An 18,573-nucleotide genomic window follows, 5' to 3' on the forward strand; every position below is an offset into this window, starting at 1 on the left:
AGACATTAGAAAATTAAAGATGGAGAAAATCAGGATTTGACCTCCCCTCTTTTTCTGATTCAAAGCAAGTTCTGGGTCAGTCTCACAACTATGCTCTGCCTGCAGGCTAGTCTGCAATGAATCTGTCCACCTGTCCTGTGCAGGTATCTCCCAATTGGTATAACATAAGTAATTAGTTGCTGGAACTGAATTAGGGCATCTTGTCTGCCAGGCAAATTCTCTAATCAATGAAAGAAGGACTAATTTTCATTCTGAGATGCAAGTGCTGTATATAAAACACAACTGTTTACAGAAATACCGAGAGAAGCTATACTTCCGTATCTAAATTACAGGGAGTCAAACAACTTCCCAGAAACTCATGCAGACTTGTTAAAATGCTTAATTAAGAGATCTGAACCTTAGCCCAGAGTAAATTTTCTAGCTAAAGAGAAGTAAGTAAGTTTTCTGGTTCTAAATTGTCCAAGGAGGGAAAAAAATCTCTCTCGGTTATTTTTAAATCAAATCTCTGCTTTCATTATTTAAATTTTTTACATTAGTGAACAGAATAATTTGTTAATCACATGATCTTTTTATATAGATTTCTAATGCACTACTGTGTGGGATTTGTGTTGCATTCTTCTGAAATCTTTAACAGTAGATACCTTTGTCTCTCATAAGCCACTCATCCAAAGCAATGGATTAAAATGTTTTCCTTTCTATCTCTTGTGGACCAAGAAAACCTCTTCCTTGCACTCTGCTTCTGAACCAATTTTTCAATATAATCTGAGCTAGACTTGTTCAAAGTCACTTGAAGGGAATCAGCCACATTTCAGTTTACTGAGTTAAAAACTGACCAGCTTTAATGTAGAAAAACTTAGGATAATTAATGCATGTGCAATTTCTGTGATGTACTAAACTTCCAATAATATACAAATAAGTAGCTATGATAAGAATTTTCAATCTAAAAAGTGTGTAGCCATATGCATAAAAAAGATAGGCTATTCCTGGTTCAGCACTTGGTTGTTCTTTCTTTTTAAATATTTCTACAGATTGTAGTACTTGACAGTAAGCCTATTAAAATAATCTGCAAGCCAATAAATAATCACAGGAAAAAAATTAATCTAAAGGGTAATAATATGCAAAGCCTATTCCTAATATATAATGCATAATATGTCTATATAATAGATCATCCAGTTAATGTGTCATCACTCAAGTGCCATGCCAAGGTTAAATAACTAAGAGAATAAAGAGCTAGCTTATGTTTTTAAAGGTCCTTTTCACATACACTGAAATTTCTGGAATTGCATAAATAAAAGGTGTTTTTCTGTTTCTGAATTGTCTGTTTTATGAACTTTGTTCTCTAAGATTTTTGCTTCCTCTGCTGTCTCCAATAGAAGATTTACTATATTCTATGGAATGCACTGTACTGGCCACTGGTGAAATCCAAATCCAATCACCTGCAAACTCCTGCAGTATGGACTGATGTGTAAGGTCATAGGAATGATCCTTCAACCTCACTTTATTTAAGGTGTCACCCCCAGAAAGATGAATAGTTGGGTTTCCGTTTCCAAACATGTTAGCATTTCTGGAAATTTGCCATATTCTTTAATGCAAACTATCTTGAAGGATTTCACTGAGCTGCTTTTGGAAAGACCGATGACAGCAAAACAAATGGCCCTTGTGATCTAGGTCTTGCTTTATAGCTGTCAGAATATTTTAAATGTGGTTGTTAACCCACCCTGAGATAATGGTTTCTGACCATCAGAGATGCATTTTTTTTAAAGCAAAGATATGCACAAGTAGATAAAATTCAAATATAGGGTTCAAACCTTAATTAACTTCTCTTCTATTAGAAAAAGCTTTTAAACATTCTCTCACAAAATTTGCTTTTGATAGCTGGAAATGATGTGATAAAATATAGCTTTATCCAAATAGTTATTTTGAGTTCAGAAAAGGAATTTCAGGAGGTATTACATTAAAAAGTACACACCCTAAAAAGAAATCAAACTTATTACCGACTTTATAAGGCACTTAAAATCCTTTATTTGCTAATATTAGAATAAATACTGTATGAATTTTAAAACTCAATTGCATTTCTACTGTGTCAGGGCCTTATTCTCTAAAAGCATATTTACATCATATTGAAATAAAAAGACATATTACCCCTTTGACTAAAATGATTCACATGTGCTTTTACTGCTCAGCATACAAGAGTTTATATCTCTAAATTGTTTTCACACTCTGTCAGCAGTGAACAAAAGAAAGAGACTGGGAAACTGAAGTATAATAAACTTAGAAAGTATGAATCCCTCCATTTCCCTTAATTGGTTTGATTCCATAAAGAATAATTTATACCAACTAATTATGCAGGTTTTGTCATTTAAATGTTGAAGGAACTATAACCTATCCATTTTTTTCTTGAAGCTTATTTTAAGACTTGGAAACAAGCCACTGCTGTCCTAGCAGCTTGCTCAGACTGGTCCTCTGCTTGATGAGTTAAGGGTTAGCCCATTAGCTTTCAGGAATTATGTGATTAAATCTGTTTTTACTTAACCAGCTATCATATACATAAGTAGCTGAGAGAGAAAGGCCATTGGTCCCCTTGTGGACCAGGATGCATGCCTACACGTACAAAGATTTTGTCCACTCCTCTCTGCTCAAAGGGACTGTTGTGCTATACCAAATTTTTTTTCAATTACTTGAATTTTGTTATTATGATAGAAAAAGTACTTACCTTTTCAGTCATTGCCTTATTTATTTTCCTCTTTTTGGTAAAAATAAAATTTTGATATGAAATATTTATTCTAATATTTACAAAAAATATCTATCTTTAACAATGAAACGCACAGCAATGAAGAAAACTGCTGTAGTAATGAAGAGATAAGGAAGAAAGAAAATACTTCTGGAAAAAAAATTATACTAATAAAATAATTCACATTAATTTTTTCCTACTAGTTTTAAAGAAAATATCAGTTTACTGTAGTGTCAGTTTTCTGAAATGTGGGCCAATAGATACCTGCAGGTCAAACAACTCTGACAGAAATGTATGTTTATATATGTTTCCTCTCTGTTACACTCCTCATTACTAGGAGACATGCAAGGTGGGAGTTCCCTACTGAATACGTTCAAAAGCACAGGTTCTAAATAAAAAATTACGTGTTCAGCAGGATAGTCAGTGGTTTTTCATCACTGCATGCTGATAACCCATCAAACTTGTCTGTCTCCTTAAAGGACCCTCAACGAGATGAAGGTGTTTCGTGATACATTTTTTTGCAAGATTGTAATGTATTATTTATCAGTGTAGCTCCTTTCAAATATTAATAATATATGTTCTCCTACTTCTGCTGTGAAATATTTTTTTTTCCTCCAGCTTTACTAAGTTCAGAAAATAAATTTAAACTTTATCCTGTGAAACATTAGGTGATCCATAGCATGGCTTCTTTGGCATAAGTCCTTTGAAAAACTATGGTCCTGATTATGTGACACAAAAAAAATTAACCCTGCAACAGTTTGTGTTAAAGGACCGTTAGTCCTTTATTTCAGTCTGCACTTCCTGGTCTTGTTGACCAACAATGGGCAATGGGATACTGGAGGTCTCAATCCCAGCAACACCCAGGGGTCCTGACCTCTTGCCAGGCCTGAGCTTGGCACCTACACAGACAGGATTTTAAAGACTTATTTTTCACATAAACTAAAATTTTTCACAAGTATCCTTTTAGCTATGGTAGTCAAGTAAACAGAAAACACATTTTTCTGGCAGGTAATTTTTCCAAATCATTGCAATGCTTTCAAGGAAAAAAAAAAAAAAGAAAAATACACTTGTTATTATGTGTGAAATACAATTCATACTTCACTTTTTCTCACTTAGTTATTTTGTTTAGCTGTAATTAGCCTGGTGTGTCTGTGGATCTTAGGTACGCTATGCATCGTGACCAAACAGGGCTGGCTAAGTAAATCTCCATTGATTGAGACTCTTGCCTGTAACACATAAAAAAAAAAAAAAAGAAAAAAAGGCTTGACCAATACACTGGGGTCCCCACACTGACATTTTAGCTTGTAAGCCATGTTAAATACTTGTTATTTTCAATATCAGCACAAACTCCCAATCTCATTCTCATCTGTTTTGTTGAGCGTCATTGCTGTAATTTTTCTTTTGTGACATTTGATATAACAGAAAGAAAAGGTTTTCAACCTTACTAGCATGCAAAGTACAGGACAAGCTTGGTCTCTTGTGTGTGATTTATTTTGCTTCTCCATAGCAACAATTGGGCAAAGATGTCATAACTGCAATTCATGCACTAAATGAGACCTGGAGGCTATCTTCTTCAAAGAGGATGATACATTCCATGGTTTCTCTGTGTCATGAAAATCATCTGACATTATGTGAAAATTGTGCATTTTTGCACCACCACAGTAGATGCAAGCATACAACAAAATATAAAATACCAAGGCCCCTAACAACAAAGGAAGTAAAATATACCACTAAAGACCAGGATGGGAGTGAGCACTGGGCACATGAAGCTTGCCAATGTACTGAGTTTTCAGTCTCTAGCCAGTTACACTATTTCCTGAGGTACCCATGGTACTCTTCAAACAGCAGAGGTTCCAGCTGAAAGGAAGGAGCAAACTGCAGTTGTGGGCAGTTTAACAAGCACTGAGGATGAAGGCAGTAAGAATGATGGCACCAAGAGGCCCTCTGAGATTATTTGCTTATTGATTAGGTTTGGAGCATCCCATAAGTGCTTTGATAGCATGTCATGAAACTAAAGGAGATAGCGTGTGAGGTCTGATAAAATAAAAAAAGTCTTAGGATTGAAATTTAGGCTAGCAGATGAAACCTGAAGATAAGGACGTTCATAGTACCATAGCTTGTACATAGTCTCACCATGTACAATCGGGAGAAAAAGATTGAAAGGTAGAGCTTTAAATGCCTGGCTGAGAAAAAGTAGTGAGGAGAGGTGTCACAATATTAGAATGCTGGAGTACTTGTTAAAGAATAGGAAATATTTTGAAATTCATTTTGACCATGAGAAAAATAAAAGTTTAAAAACTTTTCTATGACAATTGTGATACCTTGTGAAAGGTTCAGAAAAATGTTTAGGTGTTGGAAAGCACAAAATTAGAAAAAAATGCAAAGGTACGCAGTTCAGACAAAGGGTGTGCCGTTATGAGAATTCTGCATTCTTCACTGGAGAATCTGGAGAATGCTACAAAAGGAGATGACAGCCCAAGCAGGAAATGCAGAAGTGGTAGTTCATGCAGAATCAAACTAGGGACCAGTAAAGGGGAGAAAGAAAGCCGTAATATAAAGCCAAGGGTTAAAATGAGACCTAGTTACCTAGTACAGGTAACTTTAATGCTTAATGTTAAAAAAGAATATCAGCATTATACTTATGTTCAATATCTGTGGAGAGGAAGCAAATCAGTCAGGCAGCATAGTATCAAGGAGCAAAGTATGCAGGAAAGTCACAGCAGACTTTGTCTGTGGAGTAATAATGATGGTTGTGAAAGGAATCTTTGTCAACTAAGACTTACAAAAAGAGGACAGTATTAACATTAGCTATTCAGGAAAAGTTCCCTACTTATTCTACACTCTAGAACAATGATAATTAGTTTAAATGCAATACTTGGGCAGGAGCAATTAAAAACTAGAATTACAAGATTGTTGTATTCAGTTAAATAAATAATAAGATGAAAGAGGAAATAAATAAAACTGAGCCATCTTACTATAAAAATTCTGAATGGGATAGCTGAGACTATTAAATCACTACGGGTGGTGTGGATGCTATCTAGGGATATTATTTAGAAGACCCACAGCAAATGCACATCTCCATTAAAAGGAAAATCTGCAAGGGCAAACAAAATAGCTAATAAAAGAAAGAACACATCTTTCAAAAAAATGAAGTTGTGTCTCAGAGAGGACAATAGAAAGAACCATAAAACCTGCTTTATCTATAAAACCAAAATAAAGAAGACAAAAAATGTGTTTGAATAAATCTCTGCAAACAAGCTAATAATAATTGTCTTTTAAGACATGTAGAGGCAAAAGCCTGAGAGGAACTGTATAAAGCCAGCCCAAAACTGAGGTACAGAAATGCTCAGAGAAGATAAAATCACAAATGTAAAACTTACTACATTTTTTTCTTCATTGTTAGTGTAGAAAAACTGGGGATTTTTTTCTATCCTAGAACTTTATAGGGGACTCAGGAGAAGGTTAAATTAGCTATAGAAGCAGTTGTGGAACAAACAGACACAACAGTAACAAATCATTTGGATTAGCTGTTATATGCCCAAGAGCCTGAAGAATGAAATAAGGGAACTATTATTATGTGCAATATTTTGCTTCAAACCACTGTGGCAAAAGAAGGCTTGGAGGTATAATATAACACTGATTTTTTTTTTCCCAAAAGTTCTCCAGGGAGTCCAGGGGATATAAGGATGGATATGACTGACATGTACAGGCAAAACAGTAGGAGCAGATTTAATCAATTCAGAGAGAATTTCCCATTCTAAAAAAAGAGAAATCAACATAGCTTTTCTAAATAAAGCTGATATTTTGCAGTTCTTGCTGAATTCTTTGAAGAGGTTAACATGTAGGCAAGATGGATTAAAGATGGATGTAAAGATGGATTAAAAGAAATGAGGGGAAGTTGTTAGTTGTATGATATATATTAATCTGTGTACCTCTGACAGGGGATGTGGACTCTGAAATTTAAGATAAATTTCAAAGCAATGGGGCAAATTGTTGCATGAAAAATACATTGAGGGTTGCTAATTACAAAGACACCATTAGAACTAAATACGATTAGAAAGTAAGGAAGCTCTATGAAGTATTGCTTGGCCTGTTTGTAGATAATATCTAAGCATCAACGTAAGAGACAGAAGGACGGACCAAATGGATCCTTCTTGTAACATGATCTTTCTTACATACCTGCAAAAACGCAATATCTTTTCAGACTGAGTATAAGAAGAATTTTTGTATGAGAGAAAACTTCAGAGCTGCAGATGTGTTTTTGTACCCATGGAGAATTCATGATACATGTAGTGGGATTTCAATTCATGGGCGAGAAAGAGATGCAAAGTAAAAAGCTGCTGTGATCTTACTGCAGATTCCTGCAATATATTATCATATGAATTAGCCTTACTAAGGAATTTTAGCAGCTAATTATATTGGCATAGTTATCACGATATATGCTTGATTAGTTTCTGCATTTTGAAGGTACAGAATATACAAAACTTCAGTAAATTTATGGAGACAAATAAGTGACAATCCTCCTAATCATACACAGACTATGAAATTCTTTAAATTAGCATACTTCTGAAAAGCTTAATTTAAACTAACTGATGTGAAATATAATAAATTATCAGTGAATGATCACTGTTTTGAGGCTGTAAGTGTTTTCAGTGACAGATACAATCTTCTGGGCCAAGACATAAAAATCTGTTCCTGAATATTATAACAAAAACTCTTAGCATGAGCTAGCTCTGCCTTTGGTATCTGGAAGTCTCAGGTTATAACCTTTTGTAATTTGAAGGAGTTCATGCAGTTTCCCTTGTAGTATTTCCAAAATTATTTTTATAGTGTAAATGAAATTAACTCAGGCTCAGGCTGATTTTGTGGAATGATGGTATATATCCTCTTAAGCATTTAACTCATATTTTCAAATGGAGCTTTATATTATTTTTAAAAAACAGGATATCTGAAATTTTTTTTGTCATCATATACTGTTCTTTTTCCAGGTTCTAACATTCTTATCTACAGGACTTTTCCAAATTAATACTTTTAGTCATGCTTTTTTGAAAATCAATGTTTTGGAATATTACATACTCTTAGGAAATCTGGGAGGGTTGTCGTTGACATCCGTGAGAGTGATGTTTACAGTGGTAGTACCAGCTAGTCCTCCCAGCTGTCCTCCCATGTCCTTGGCTTGGATTAGAACTTGATATTGTTCTTTAACTTCTCTGTCCATGTTTGGCAAAGCTGTTCTTATTACACCTATGAGAAGAAATGGGAAAGAAAAGGAGCAAATAAACAAAGGGCTGTGTTTGTCTACTCTTACAAATTAATACCGCATCTCTTGAACCAGGAATAGAATTCTGAATGTTGACGAGAGGAGGTCACACAAAAACATGCAAATCACTCAGGCTTTTCGAAAGTGTGTTAATCAGCTATTCAACCACTCAAAATTACTGTTTTGTCTTTTCAATCAAGACATGAATGGATGAAAGAGAATGATGTGTCTTCACTAGTTATGTGAATGCTTTGATCATAAGTTTGCCACATCAGGGATGAGGAATGCTGCCTTGTACAGAGTAAGACAATGTGGGAAGAGGTGGCATTGCATTGCAGAGCCTGCATCTTCAGTGGTTTCCAACCATTCACTTGACAATAAATTCAAGTTATTGTAGGCCAAGACAATGCTCCTCTATACAAAAGGAGGTCCTTATTAGAAGACTCTTCCTTTCCTAGAGAAAGTTTTCTTGATATAGCACAAATATGCATTGAAAATTTGAGGAATTTCCTTTTAAAAAAGGAATTAAATATCACAGTAAGACATGACTTTTAGTCTTTAGTGATTTTGGACAGCTGCTATCTAAGCAGATATGCCATTATCTCCCTTTGGATATGCTAAGAATATAAAGAATAAAAGGAAGATTTGGAGAGAGAAAGAGGGGGAAGCAAGGGAGAGGTACTACTGAACACACAAATTATCTGATGAGGTTGTAGAAAGCTAAAAATATTTGGAGTACTAAAGGCTTTTTCTTGAAATCAAATATGCAGAAGAAAATACATGTGTTCATCAGATTTTTACAAATGTGAATAACATTACAAAATGCTATTTATTCAACAACAGTTATTAGAAAATATCTAGGTGCACATTGGTGCATCTAACATGCAAAATTGAAAAAAAAAACCAAACTGGAGTATGACCTACCTGGTTATTAGTGATTTAGAAATTATTATTTTCTAGTATTAAACAATTTGATGTCAAAAGTAGGTTTTTTACCTGGTGTTAAAATGGGTCTGGAATGGCAAGAAGCAAACTTTAAGGACCATTCTTTATAGCAACTAACCACTGCTGTCTTAACAAGCCAGAATAGGAACCATTAGCTTATAATACTTTTTCAGAGTCTGGAAATAACATTGACCTAAATCTGCTATTTCTGTAACCTATTAAAAATTCCCATTGAATTGAACTCTATAACAATTTCCTTGCTTGTCACTTGTAACATGATAATAATGATAATATTAGGAATCACCATTTTCCTGCCTCAGGATGGCATATACTATACTGCATGCAGTTTACTCCAAAGTGAAATCTTGAATTATAAAACTGCAAAAATTTTGTTCATATTCATGAGATTCAGAAAAGAATATTTTTGCAAAGAGGATGAACTTTACAGGTTTCCTCTTGAATCTAGTAATCTTAATTAATGCTTAATTTGGCATTGTGAAGGCCACATATTCCACAGTATTTTACAAAATCCTTGGTATGCTCATTCCAAGGAGAAAAGACCTATGGGAATTAAAGGCCTCCTGCACCATTCTAACAAAATTAAATATAGAAAATATACAAATACAAAATTAAATATAAGAATTACAGAATCAGAATATGCTAGGTGAAAAGCCACCCATCACGATCATTGAGTACAACTCTGTCTCTGCGCAGGACACCCCAAGAGTCACACCATGTACCTGAGAGTGTTTGTACAAATTCTTAATGAACTCTGTCACACTGGAGCTGTGACCACTTCCCTGGGGAGCTGTTCCCAAAATGAGTGCCTAAACACCCTCTGGGTGAAAAAAAACCTTTCTCTGATATCCAATCTAAACCTCCCCTTATTCAGCTTCATGACATTTCCTTGAGTCCTATCACTGGTCATGAGAGAGAAGAGATCAGTACCTGCCCCTCGTCTTCCACTCATGTAGATGTTGAAGACCACAATGAGACTTCTCATCAGTCTCCTCTTCTCCAGGCTGAACTCACCTCAGCTGCTCTTCATACGGCTTCACCTCAAGACCTTTTACCATCTTCATGGCCTTCTTTTGAATGCTCTCTAAGAGCTCACAAAGGTCTCATTTATATCATGGCACCCAAAACTGCCCCCAGAACTTGAGATGAGTCTGTCTCAGTGCAGAGCAGAGCAGGACAATCCCCTCCCTTGCCCGGCTGGCAATGCTGTGCCTGATGCACCCAAGGACATGGTTGGCCCTTCTGGCTGCCAGGACACAATGACTCAGATTCAACTGGCCGTTGTCCAGGACATCCATGTTCTTTCCACAGTGCTGCTTTCTAGTCCCTCATTTCCCAGTCTATACACAACCAGGGTATAGACTACAGAATCTGGTACTTGTCTTTGTAAAGCTTCATGTGTTCGGTGACTTCCCAGCTCTCTATTTTATCAAAAATCTGAAGGACCACCATGTCCCCAAGAGAGTTGACAACTCCTCTCTATTTAGTGTCATCAGCGAACTTACATAGTGTTCCATGCAGTCCTGCGTTCAAGTAATTTACGAGGATGTTGAAGAACACTGTGTTGAGGATGAATCCTTGCAGAACTCCACTAGAGACAAGTCACCACTCTGATGTCACCCCATTCACAACAACTCTTTGTGCCTGACCTGTGAGCCAGCGGCTCCCCCATGACATGATGTTGTGTTTACCCAGCTGTGTGCTGGACATTTTGTCCAGAAGGATCCTGTGAGAGATGGTGTTGAAAGCTTTGCTGAACTTCAAAAAGATGACAGAAAAAGATGACAGAAAAAACTGAGCATGAGCACACAGCAGATTGTGAAGAGAAAATGCAGTTTATCTAGTTGATATAGGTGCTCTGGGTACAACTAAATGACTTTCTCAGAAAAGGTCCACGTTTTTTCAGAAAATGAAGAATGGGCTATCACTCCAGTAATAAAGTTCCAAATCACCCACTGTTTATTCCTGTCTGGAAGTGTAAGGTCATTCTATATATTTTTCTGGAAAAAAAACTTTATCTTTAGAAAAAAAAATCTATGAAAATAATTTTTATGTCTGGCAATTCATGGGCAATTTTCCTTTTTCTGCTTACTCTATTTCAAAGACCTAGATGAAATACTGAGAAATATTATTTCTTTCAAAATCAGTTCATATGAACAGGACAAATGTGAATTAGAGTTATCTTACCAGCAAAATAGAAGACTAAAGTAGAAGCAAGGATTCATGGGAAGGAAAGAGCTACAAATACTGGTATTTCAACTTCAGCATTACAGAGAATATCTAAATTTAAATCAATGGGTTATTAAAATGTAGAGGTCTTATGTGCATCTGATGGTGTTGTGAGTTTTTGTAAATCCTTTTACCTTAAGATTTTACAATATTTTTCAACTGCAGAATTGAATAACTTTGATTTTCTTTTTTGTCTTTTCAGATCTCATCAATATCAAATATGTAGAAAAATATGGTCTCCATGAGTTTGCTGAAAACTTAAAATATTATGTATGGCACTTGGGCTAGAAGATTTGCTTTCCAAAGTTATTTACCCGTAATTCAGCAGGAGATCATTCACTTTTGTGGAAGAGAAAACACAGGTTCCAAGAAAAAGCCCCTACATAAATATTAACATCAATACTCCTGCTGATACCAATTTGGATTTCAATAATATAACTGAAGTCAGAAGACAGACTAGAATGCAAAGTCTAACAAAACCTAGTTATACCTAGCCATAAATAAGAATATTGACCTCAAAAACATATTAGAAAATTGGGTGAAAATGACATTTTCATGGTGGAAATGGATATTTTCATAAGAAAAGAGACTATACAGAGGAAAGAGAAGAGTGGTTATCTGTTTTAAGAGAAGTTTGCATGTTAAAAAAAAAAAACCTCTCATTAAAATCAGAAGAGAAATTTTATAGCATTTAAAAATACCCCCAACATATAAGATTTGAGGCCTTAGAATGTGGCATTCAAACAGTTGCTCTCCAGAAGGTACTGTAGTGCATGTAACCTCCCTGAAATATCAATAAAAGCCAAATCTCCCACTTCAACATGGTTTGCTTATCTCCAAGAAAAAGATGGAAAAAGATTAGTTGTAAAAGGGGCAGCTGTGACATTCAGATCCACAGAGGTTAAAAACTATTTAAGTGTACCAGTTTCATATCAGAGTAAATGTGTAACACCTATTAGGAATGATTTCAGGAAGGAGTATGTGTTAAGTTGTGTGCTTGACAAACACAACCCTTATTTCATACATAAAGTTATAGTCAGTGGTTTCTCTGTTTTTACTTTATAATGGGATTTTGAGCTAGCAACAGAAATTTCCACAAACATATCAACATCGGTGCAGTAGAAGCTAAAGACACAAACAATGTTTGCAACTGTTTGGGAAGCAAGAGAGAACAGAAGTGTTATTAAACAGCTCTATGCATTCGTATCAGCTGCCTTCCTGAATGCTGTGTGCACTTTCTCACTCTGAGGAGGAGAAGGATGATTATTGGTATGGAATGGCTTCTGTTTAAAGAAGTCTTCGATCTAGAAAAGAGTCGTTTCAGGGAGAATATAAATAGAAATTAACTATTCACTGTCTTAAGCAATGTCTCAGGTATGAAACAAGTTAAGAGATGCCCTTCTTTCAAAAGAAAAAAAGAGCAAGAGGATTTGGTTCTTAACCAAATAAACTGCTGTGGAATTTTTAGTCACTGGGTATGCAGCTGTACTCCTGGACAAGTCAAATCTACTGGGAAGCGAAAAAGTTGTGAAGGAGAAACACTTTCAGACTTTTAATTACTTTTATCCTGCTAATCACCCAGGAACTTTGTAAGGACGTTATTTCAAAACCAGAAGAGTATTCCAGAGGTACATCACTAAACACTTACTCTTCATCCCTCACTACAGCTAAGCAGACCATCACTTTTGGAAACATAAGGCAGGGCAGAAACTTAGTATAGATGTTCTTGGATTCTTTAAATAACTACAAGATTATGTCTCAAAATTGTTTCTGGAATGCAAGAGATGGCAAAACAAGCCAACAACAACACAAAAAATGCTTATTCATCTGCTGGCAGTTCTGAGTTTGTCATTGCACCTAAATGGCTTTCTTCCCCTTTCCTGCCAAAAGCACTCAGGACAGATTTCTGGCAGTAAAACTCCAGTGAAAAACTACTGCATAAACTCCTGTGCAGTGTTATTCATGTACTGTTTACTTCTAAAGTCACTGTTAGATCATGAGTAATTCTCATAATGTGAACTTCCTAAAATAAGACCCATTACACCATATTACTGATGCTTGAAGAAGCATGAATCTATATGCTTTTTTTCTGGTATAGGATTTTAAACTATTCTGGGCTACTGTTTCACCAATATTCCTCTACAGCTGTGTCCTTTTAGCTCATGAGTAATTAATTTAAGGTAAAAGTCAGATTTGTATGATGTTCCAGGGCTTGTGGGGTGCAGGCCATCACCTATGGTTGACTCACTACTTAGAACAGATGAGAACATGTGACACAGTCATTCAAAGTGCCATGGGAAATACAGTTCTTCTTTCATGTTCCACTAACTACTCTTATTTTATTTTGAAACTTGTACTAAAACTGTGATTTTGGCTCCAGTAAAGCTTTTTCTTGCCATTGAATTTAGACTCATTCTTTATAAAACTGAAATGAAAAATTAAGTATAAGGCAACTACTTTTTTTTCCCCAGACACCTGAAGAAGTTTTCAGCTTGAAAAGTAAAATTGCTCACTGCAAATTGTAGTATGATCTCCTGCTAAATGGAGCATGGAACAAAGGAATGTGTACATTTGAGATGGTGTGCTCACAGCCTTGCAAAGCTCCACCATTAGGGCCAAAGGCCCTGAATCTGACATTCAAGTACAGCTACTTTGGAAGGCAAAACTATTTGCTGAAAGGAGCATATGGATAGTTTTCCCTGTAGCACACTCAGGATGCCACAATGTGTGTCATTCACCATGTATGTTATTCCTTCCTCAACTGAACTACTAAATATAGAATCGAGAATGACATTTAGAAATATAGGACAAGATACCCAATTAACATGTCTACCAACCTCTCAAATACTTCAGTCTCTTTACACATATCATCTTTTTCTGCTTACACATGCAGTAACCCCAAAGATAATATGCCCCAGGAAAAGAGGAGGGAAGGAGACGATTAGCTGTCTCACAGTCTCAAATTAGTTCAATATAACAAAACAATAATTGCTGGAGAATTTCTGACTGTATGTTCAGGAAGTAAAAATGCTGAGAAGACCCAAGTGAAAATACTCAATCATCAATAAAAAAAAACAAAACAAAGGACACACGTAGAAGAAAAAGCTTGATCTTAGGGAAATGGTAAAGCATTGAAAAAACAATAATTCAATGTAGACATATTTTAGATATTCCAGTAGTGATTAGATGAGCATGTTTCTTTTGTTTCTACAACACATTGTAATTCATAAAAAGCTAGTCAATACTCAAAACTGAATCATGTTGGAAATTGCTCTCCTGGATTTTGGCCATATCAACCAGGTCCATATTTATTCATTTATACTGCCTACATGACTCAAAAAACCCAAAGCTTAAATCTTCCACTGTTGCTGATAAACTATTTACCTGTCTTGGGATCAATGGAGAAATATGGTTGACCCTGAAGAATGCTGTAAACCACTCTAGCACTGTTTCCATAAGTGGGATCATCGGCATCTGTCGCCTTAACTTGAAGCACGTATGCTCCTGCAAAGAAACACAGGTAATCACATTTTTGTCATAGAGCAGTGATCAGGGATATTTCAGACACATTAATCCAGTTGCTAGTGGATCCTGTTGCAATTCTTGTTCCACTGAAAAAAGGTGAGAATAAAACTGTTAATTCTTCAGCTCCATGCTAGCACCCATCTAGGTAATAGCTGAGGCATAAAGGGGAAGAAAGGGAAAGATATCCACCATCATAAGATACTTATAAATAGTTTATGATTTTTTGCAAAAACCTTTTACATAACACGTACAGAATGGAGGTTTGGGAAAACTCAATATTAAATTTTGAAAAAGGATTTTAGCCCATAATTTTGTGAAAAAATAGACAACCATGAAAGTAAAATATGGGAGTTGCCTTTAAAACAAGTGTTTGGTCAATCAGCTCCCGAATCTTCAATAAGATCAAGTGAACCAAGCTCTAAGTACGTTAAAGAACTACACTGCAGTCTCGTAACGTTGGAATTCATATTCTTACTGTAGAATGAAATTAGGTGTTTAGTTCAGGTAGTTATCTTTAAAATCCATAAAATCCAGACTTAAGTACCCTTGACCTTCCAATACAGTAAGAATTAGAAATACTGTGGAGGAAGTATTCCTTGTCACTTTGTTTTCGCCTATAACTATAGACCAGACCTAGTGCAGTGTTCTTTACATTACAACTTTAAATGGACCAATGGAGCAAAAGAAATGCATGTGAAAGCAGAAAATTCACTGCAAATGGCAAAAGTCCACAGAAATGTCTTTTTCCTCTTGCTGTTTACTAATCTATTTACTTGCATTTCCTCACTGCCTCATAATTAAAGTAGTTTTCAAACTATAATCTGCAGCAAAACAAACAGCCACATTGTTAGGCTTTTCCGTTGGCTTTGAAGAATTGTTTCCTATGATCTTCTGTGCAATTCAATGTTGGAATTTGCAGTGCTGATTTGGAGTGAAGATTGCCTACACGAGAAAGAACACAATGATGTCTTATCTCCACCATTCCTGGTTTAAGCAGCATTGTGCATTTGGAGGTCATTTGGCATTTTTTCAAGAATGTCCATGGGAAAAAAAAAAAAGCCAGAGCTTTAAGAATGCTACTTTTCTGCAATGAAAACCGACAAGTTTTAAAAAATGTTCAGAATTGGAAATGAACCTCAATAGACTTGTCAAAGTTTAATTCTGGGAGTACTTCACTGAGAGATGTTCCAGGTGAAAAGTCCTATGACTTCAGCAGGAAAGTAACAGCAAAGGTTAACTTTGAAGGATAATTTTTTAGTTCCTGGCCCATATAATCTTGTCATACATCACTGATGACTGACAGTGGTGCTGAGAGGTTTGGTACTAGCAATGTGAAAACACTTGCTGCATGATAGCAGCATCTGACTTCTCCTGTTATGGTTTTTTGAGCAATAGAGAATGAAAAGCTATTCCAAGAGGTATTCTGTCTCTCGAGGAAAACACAAAAATATAAGTGCTATTTGATAAGCAATCACTTTTTTACAATTAATTGGCCCATCATGTTCTTAAGCTGACAGCAAGTTTCATTAAAATGAACTTCTAAATGAAAGAAAATAATAAGTTAGTAAATAATAAGTGAATGAGTGAAAATAAACACCACAGCTGAATCCATATCTATATCTTCTCCCTCAAAAATGTGATGATGCAATGTGGAGAAAGCAAACACTGGCCATCAAAGTGCCTGAAAATTCTGTCACTGACTGAGGTGCTTGATGATTCCTACACATACTGATTAGTTGTGTACATATTCCTAGGTACATGCTCCAGGTAGTCCAACTTTATTACACAAAAGGAGGATGAAAAGTTGATTTACAAACTAAGATTTTTAAGGGAGACATACAGAGTCTGATAAATAGCTGGCACTGAATATGAAAAATAATCCATTTCACATTGACAGCATTTTCCACTGTATTAATCCATCTGTCAGATATTTTAAACTAACAGATAATATGTAAAGTTTATATTTTTATGAGAGATCTGGCATGTTGGTTTGTATTTTTTATATGCCTTCAGTCATTTACTTATTTAAATGCATACTTAATGTTCTAAACTGGTTTTCTGAATTTGGTTTCTTATCCTTTCAGTATTATTAAGCTTTGCTCTTTGTATCAAACAAGCTTTCTATTTTATTGCAAAGCATGAAACCAATGTATTTTCAAAAGTAGACTCTAAATTATATTTTTCCAGGCAATAATGCAGGGCACTATAGCTGTAAATCTTTAATGCACAAATGTAGTGAGGAAGGATCTCATTAACTATAGTTCATGACATTTCAATTAAAATATATACTTACATTACTACATGGAGTAATGAAATGAACAAAAAAGATACAATGTTTCTTTTTAGGAAAATACCTTATATGACAGTCAATATTTAAATATATTTTTAATTTTTCATGTGCATAAACACATATTTGATGTAAGGCATTATAAAATGCAGAAAAAATTAATTACGTGCTTTAGTTATTTATGTTTTTGAAAGAGAAAAAATAATGTCAAAACATTCACACAGCTCAAGAAATGGTATGGAATTTTAAAGATTGTGTTTTCTTTGAAAAAATACAGTGGCATTGAAAACGAACATACTGTAAATCACAGCAAGCATACTCACCTGAATTTTACTCTAGCTAAAACTAAAGGAGACTCATCAATAGGTGCTAATAGAATGTAGCCTGAGATCTATTACTTGATGGCAAAAGTGACAGAAAGAGTGCTAATAAAAAAGCCTTGTTGCTTATATCAGAATAACTGTAAGGAACTGTAGGACATCTGAGTTTAGACCATAACAGAAATGTTTATAAAATATTGATTTGACCTCTAGAACAATTACCTTTTTTTTTTTCTGACAGTCTCTCAATGGTAAAAATGTTATTTTACCTGAATAAAAATAATCTTTGAAAGAAGACCAATATTTATGGAATCTCTTCTCATCCAAGGAGTACTACAAAAAAATATAAAAATATTCTAATACCCAGTTTGAGATTTTCAAATTGAGTATGAATGTCATAAAATTTGTTTAAAAATTTATTTTAAAGTTCAGACTATCCCAAATGTTGAAACAGATTATTTGATTCATTGATTATATTTTCCGTTTTTCTTTCCTTATAAAAGACTAAAATATTGACTCTTTTTATTATTTCAACCTGGAAGCAAATTTTACCTTCACCAAAGTGTAGTTGGGGTGGGATATCTTGCTCTCTGTTGCGCTATTTCTGTCATTCAATGTAATCAAGCATGAAATCTGAGTTTTTTATGTTTAGTTTGTTGACCTGAAGAGCATGACAAAGAATACACAAAACTCAACTAGATAAAATGGTTATTTCATTGCAAAGGAAAATGAGATGATTCAATGCTATGAGAATAACACTGCAGACTTATTTAGACACAATTCCTGAAAAAAATAAGGCACGGTCAATAGAATTGCAAGACAAACTAGAAAGGAAATAGTGATATGTTGTGCATTTTCTTGTTATGAATAGCTTACCCTATGCCTGCAAATCCCATTAAGTTTGGTTTCAAATCCCAAAATTTAGTTAGGTGGTAGCAGTACGTTGTTTTACACAGGATGTGAGTGTGACCTGCTTCGAGCCTTTGAAGAGGTAAGAGAAGGCTGGATAGGAGCAGTAAGTTTTAAAGGTTAATTGAGAAAGGAAGGGATGCTGAAATTATATTTAAGGACTTGAAGTGTTCCATGGGCTCTGGCTGGAGCCTCTCGCCACTCAACAGTGATCAGAGATTCAGTCAAAGCAGCTGACTCAAGCCCTTATCCTACCAGGTCTTGAATTTCTCCAATAACAAAGATATCACTGCTTTGATGATCCTGTCTAGCAGATTCCTGCCTCAACTCTTCTCCTTTGAAATTCTGA

General features: G+C 35.2%; 1 protein-coding gene across 11 annotated transcripts in view; it reads right to left on the reverse strand.

The window, feature by feature from the left end:
• CDH12 (cadherin 12) overlaps window positions 1–18,573 on the reverse strand; it is a 638,254-nt gene that overhangs the window by 58,632 nt on the left and 561,049 nt on the right. For 9 of the 11 annotated variants that reach the window (XM_072924059.1, XM_041714221.2, XM_072924056.1 and 6 more), the window contains 2 exons: window positions 14,568–14,687; window positions 7,808–7,975 (listed from right to left, as the gene is read on the reverse strand). The exons of 1 other annotated variant lie outside the window; for it this stretch is intronic. In XM_072924059.1, the coding sequence (XP_072780160.1) occupies window positions 7,808–7,975; window positions 14,568–14,687 (288 nt within the window). The remainder of the gene's footprint in view (window positions 1–7,807; window positions 7,976–14,567; window positions 14,688–18,573) is intronic. One more of the 11 variants, XM_072924060.1, reaches the window with a different exon arrangement.

The sequence above is a fragment of the Taeniopygia guttata genome, chromosome 2 (assembly GCF_048771995.1).
Source record: "Taeniopygia guttata chromosome 2, bTaeGut7.mat, whole genome shotgun sequence".
Lineage (NCBI taxonomy): Eukaryota > Metazoa > Chordata > Aves > Passeriformes > Estrildidae > Taeniopygia > Taeniopygia guttata.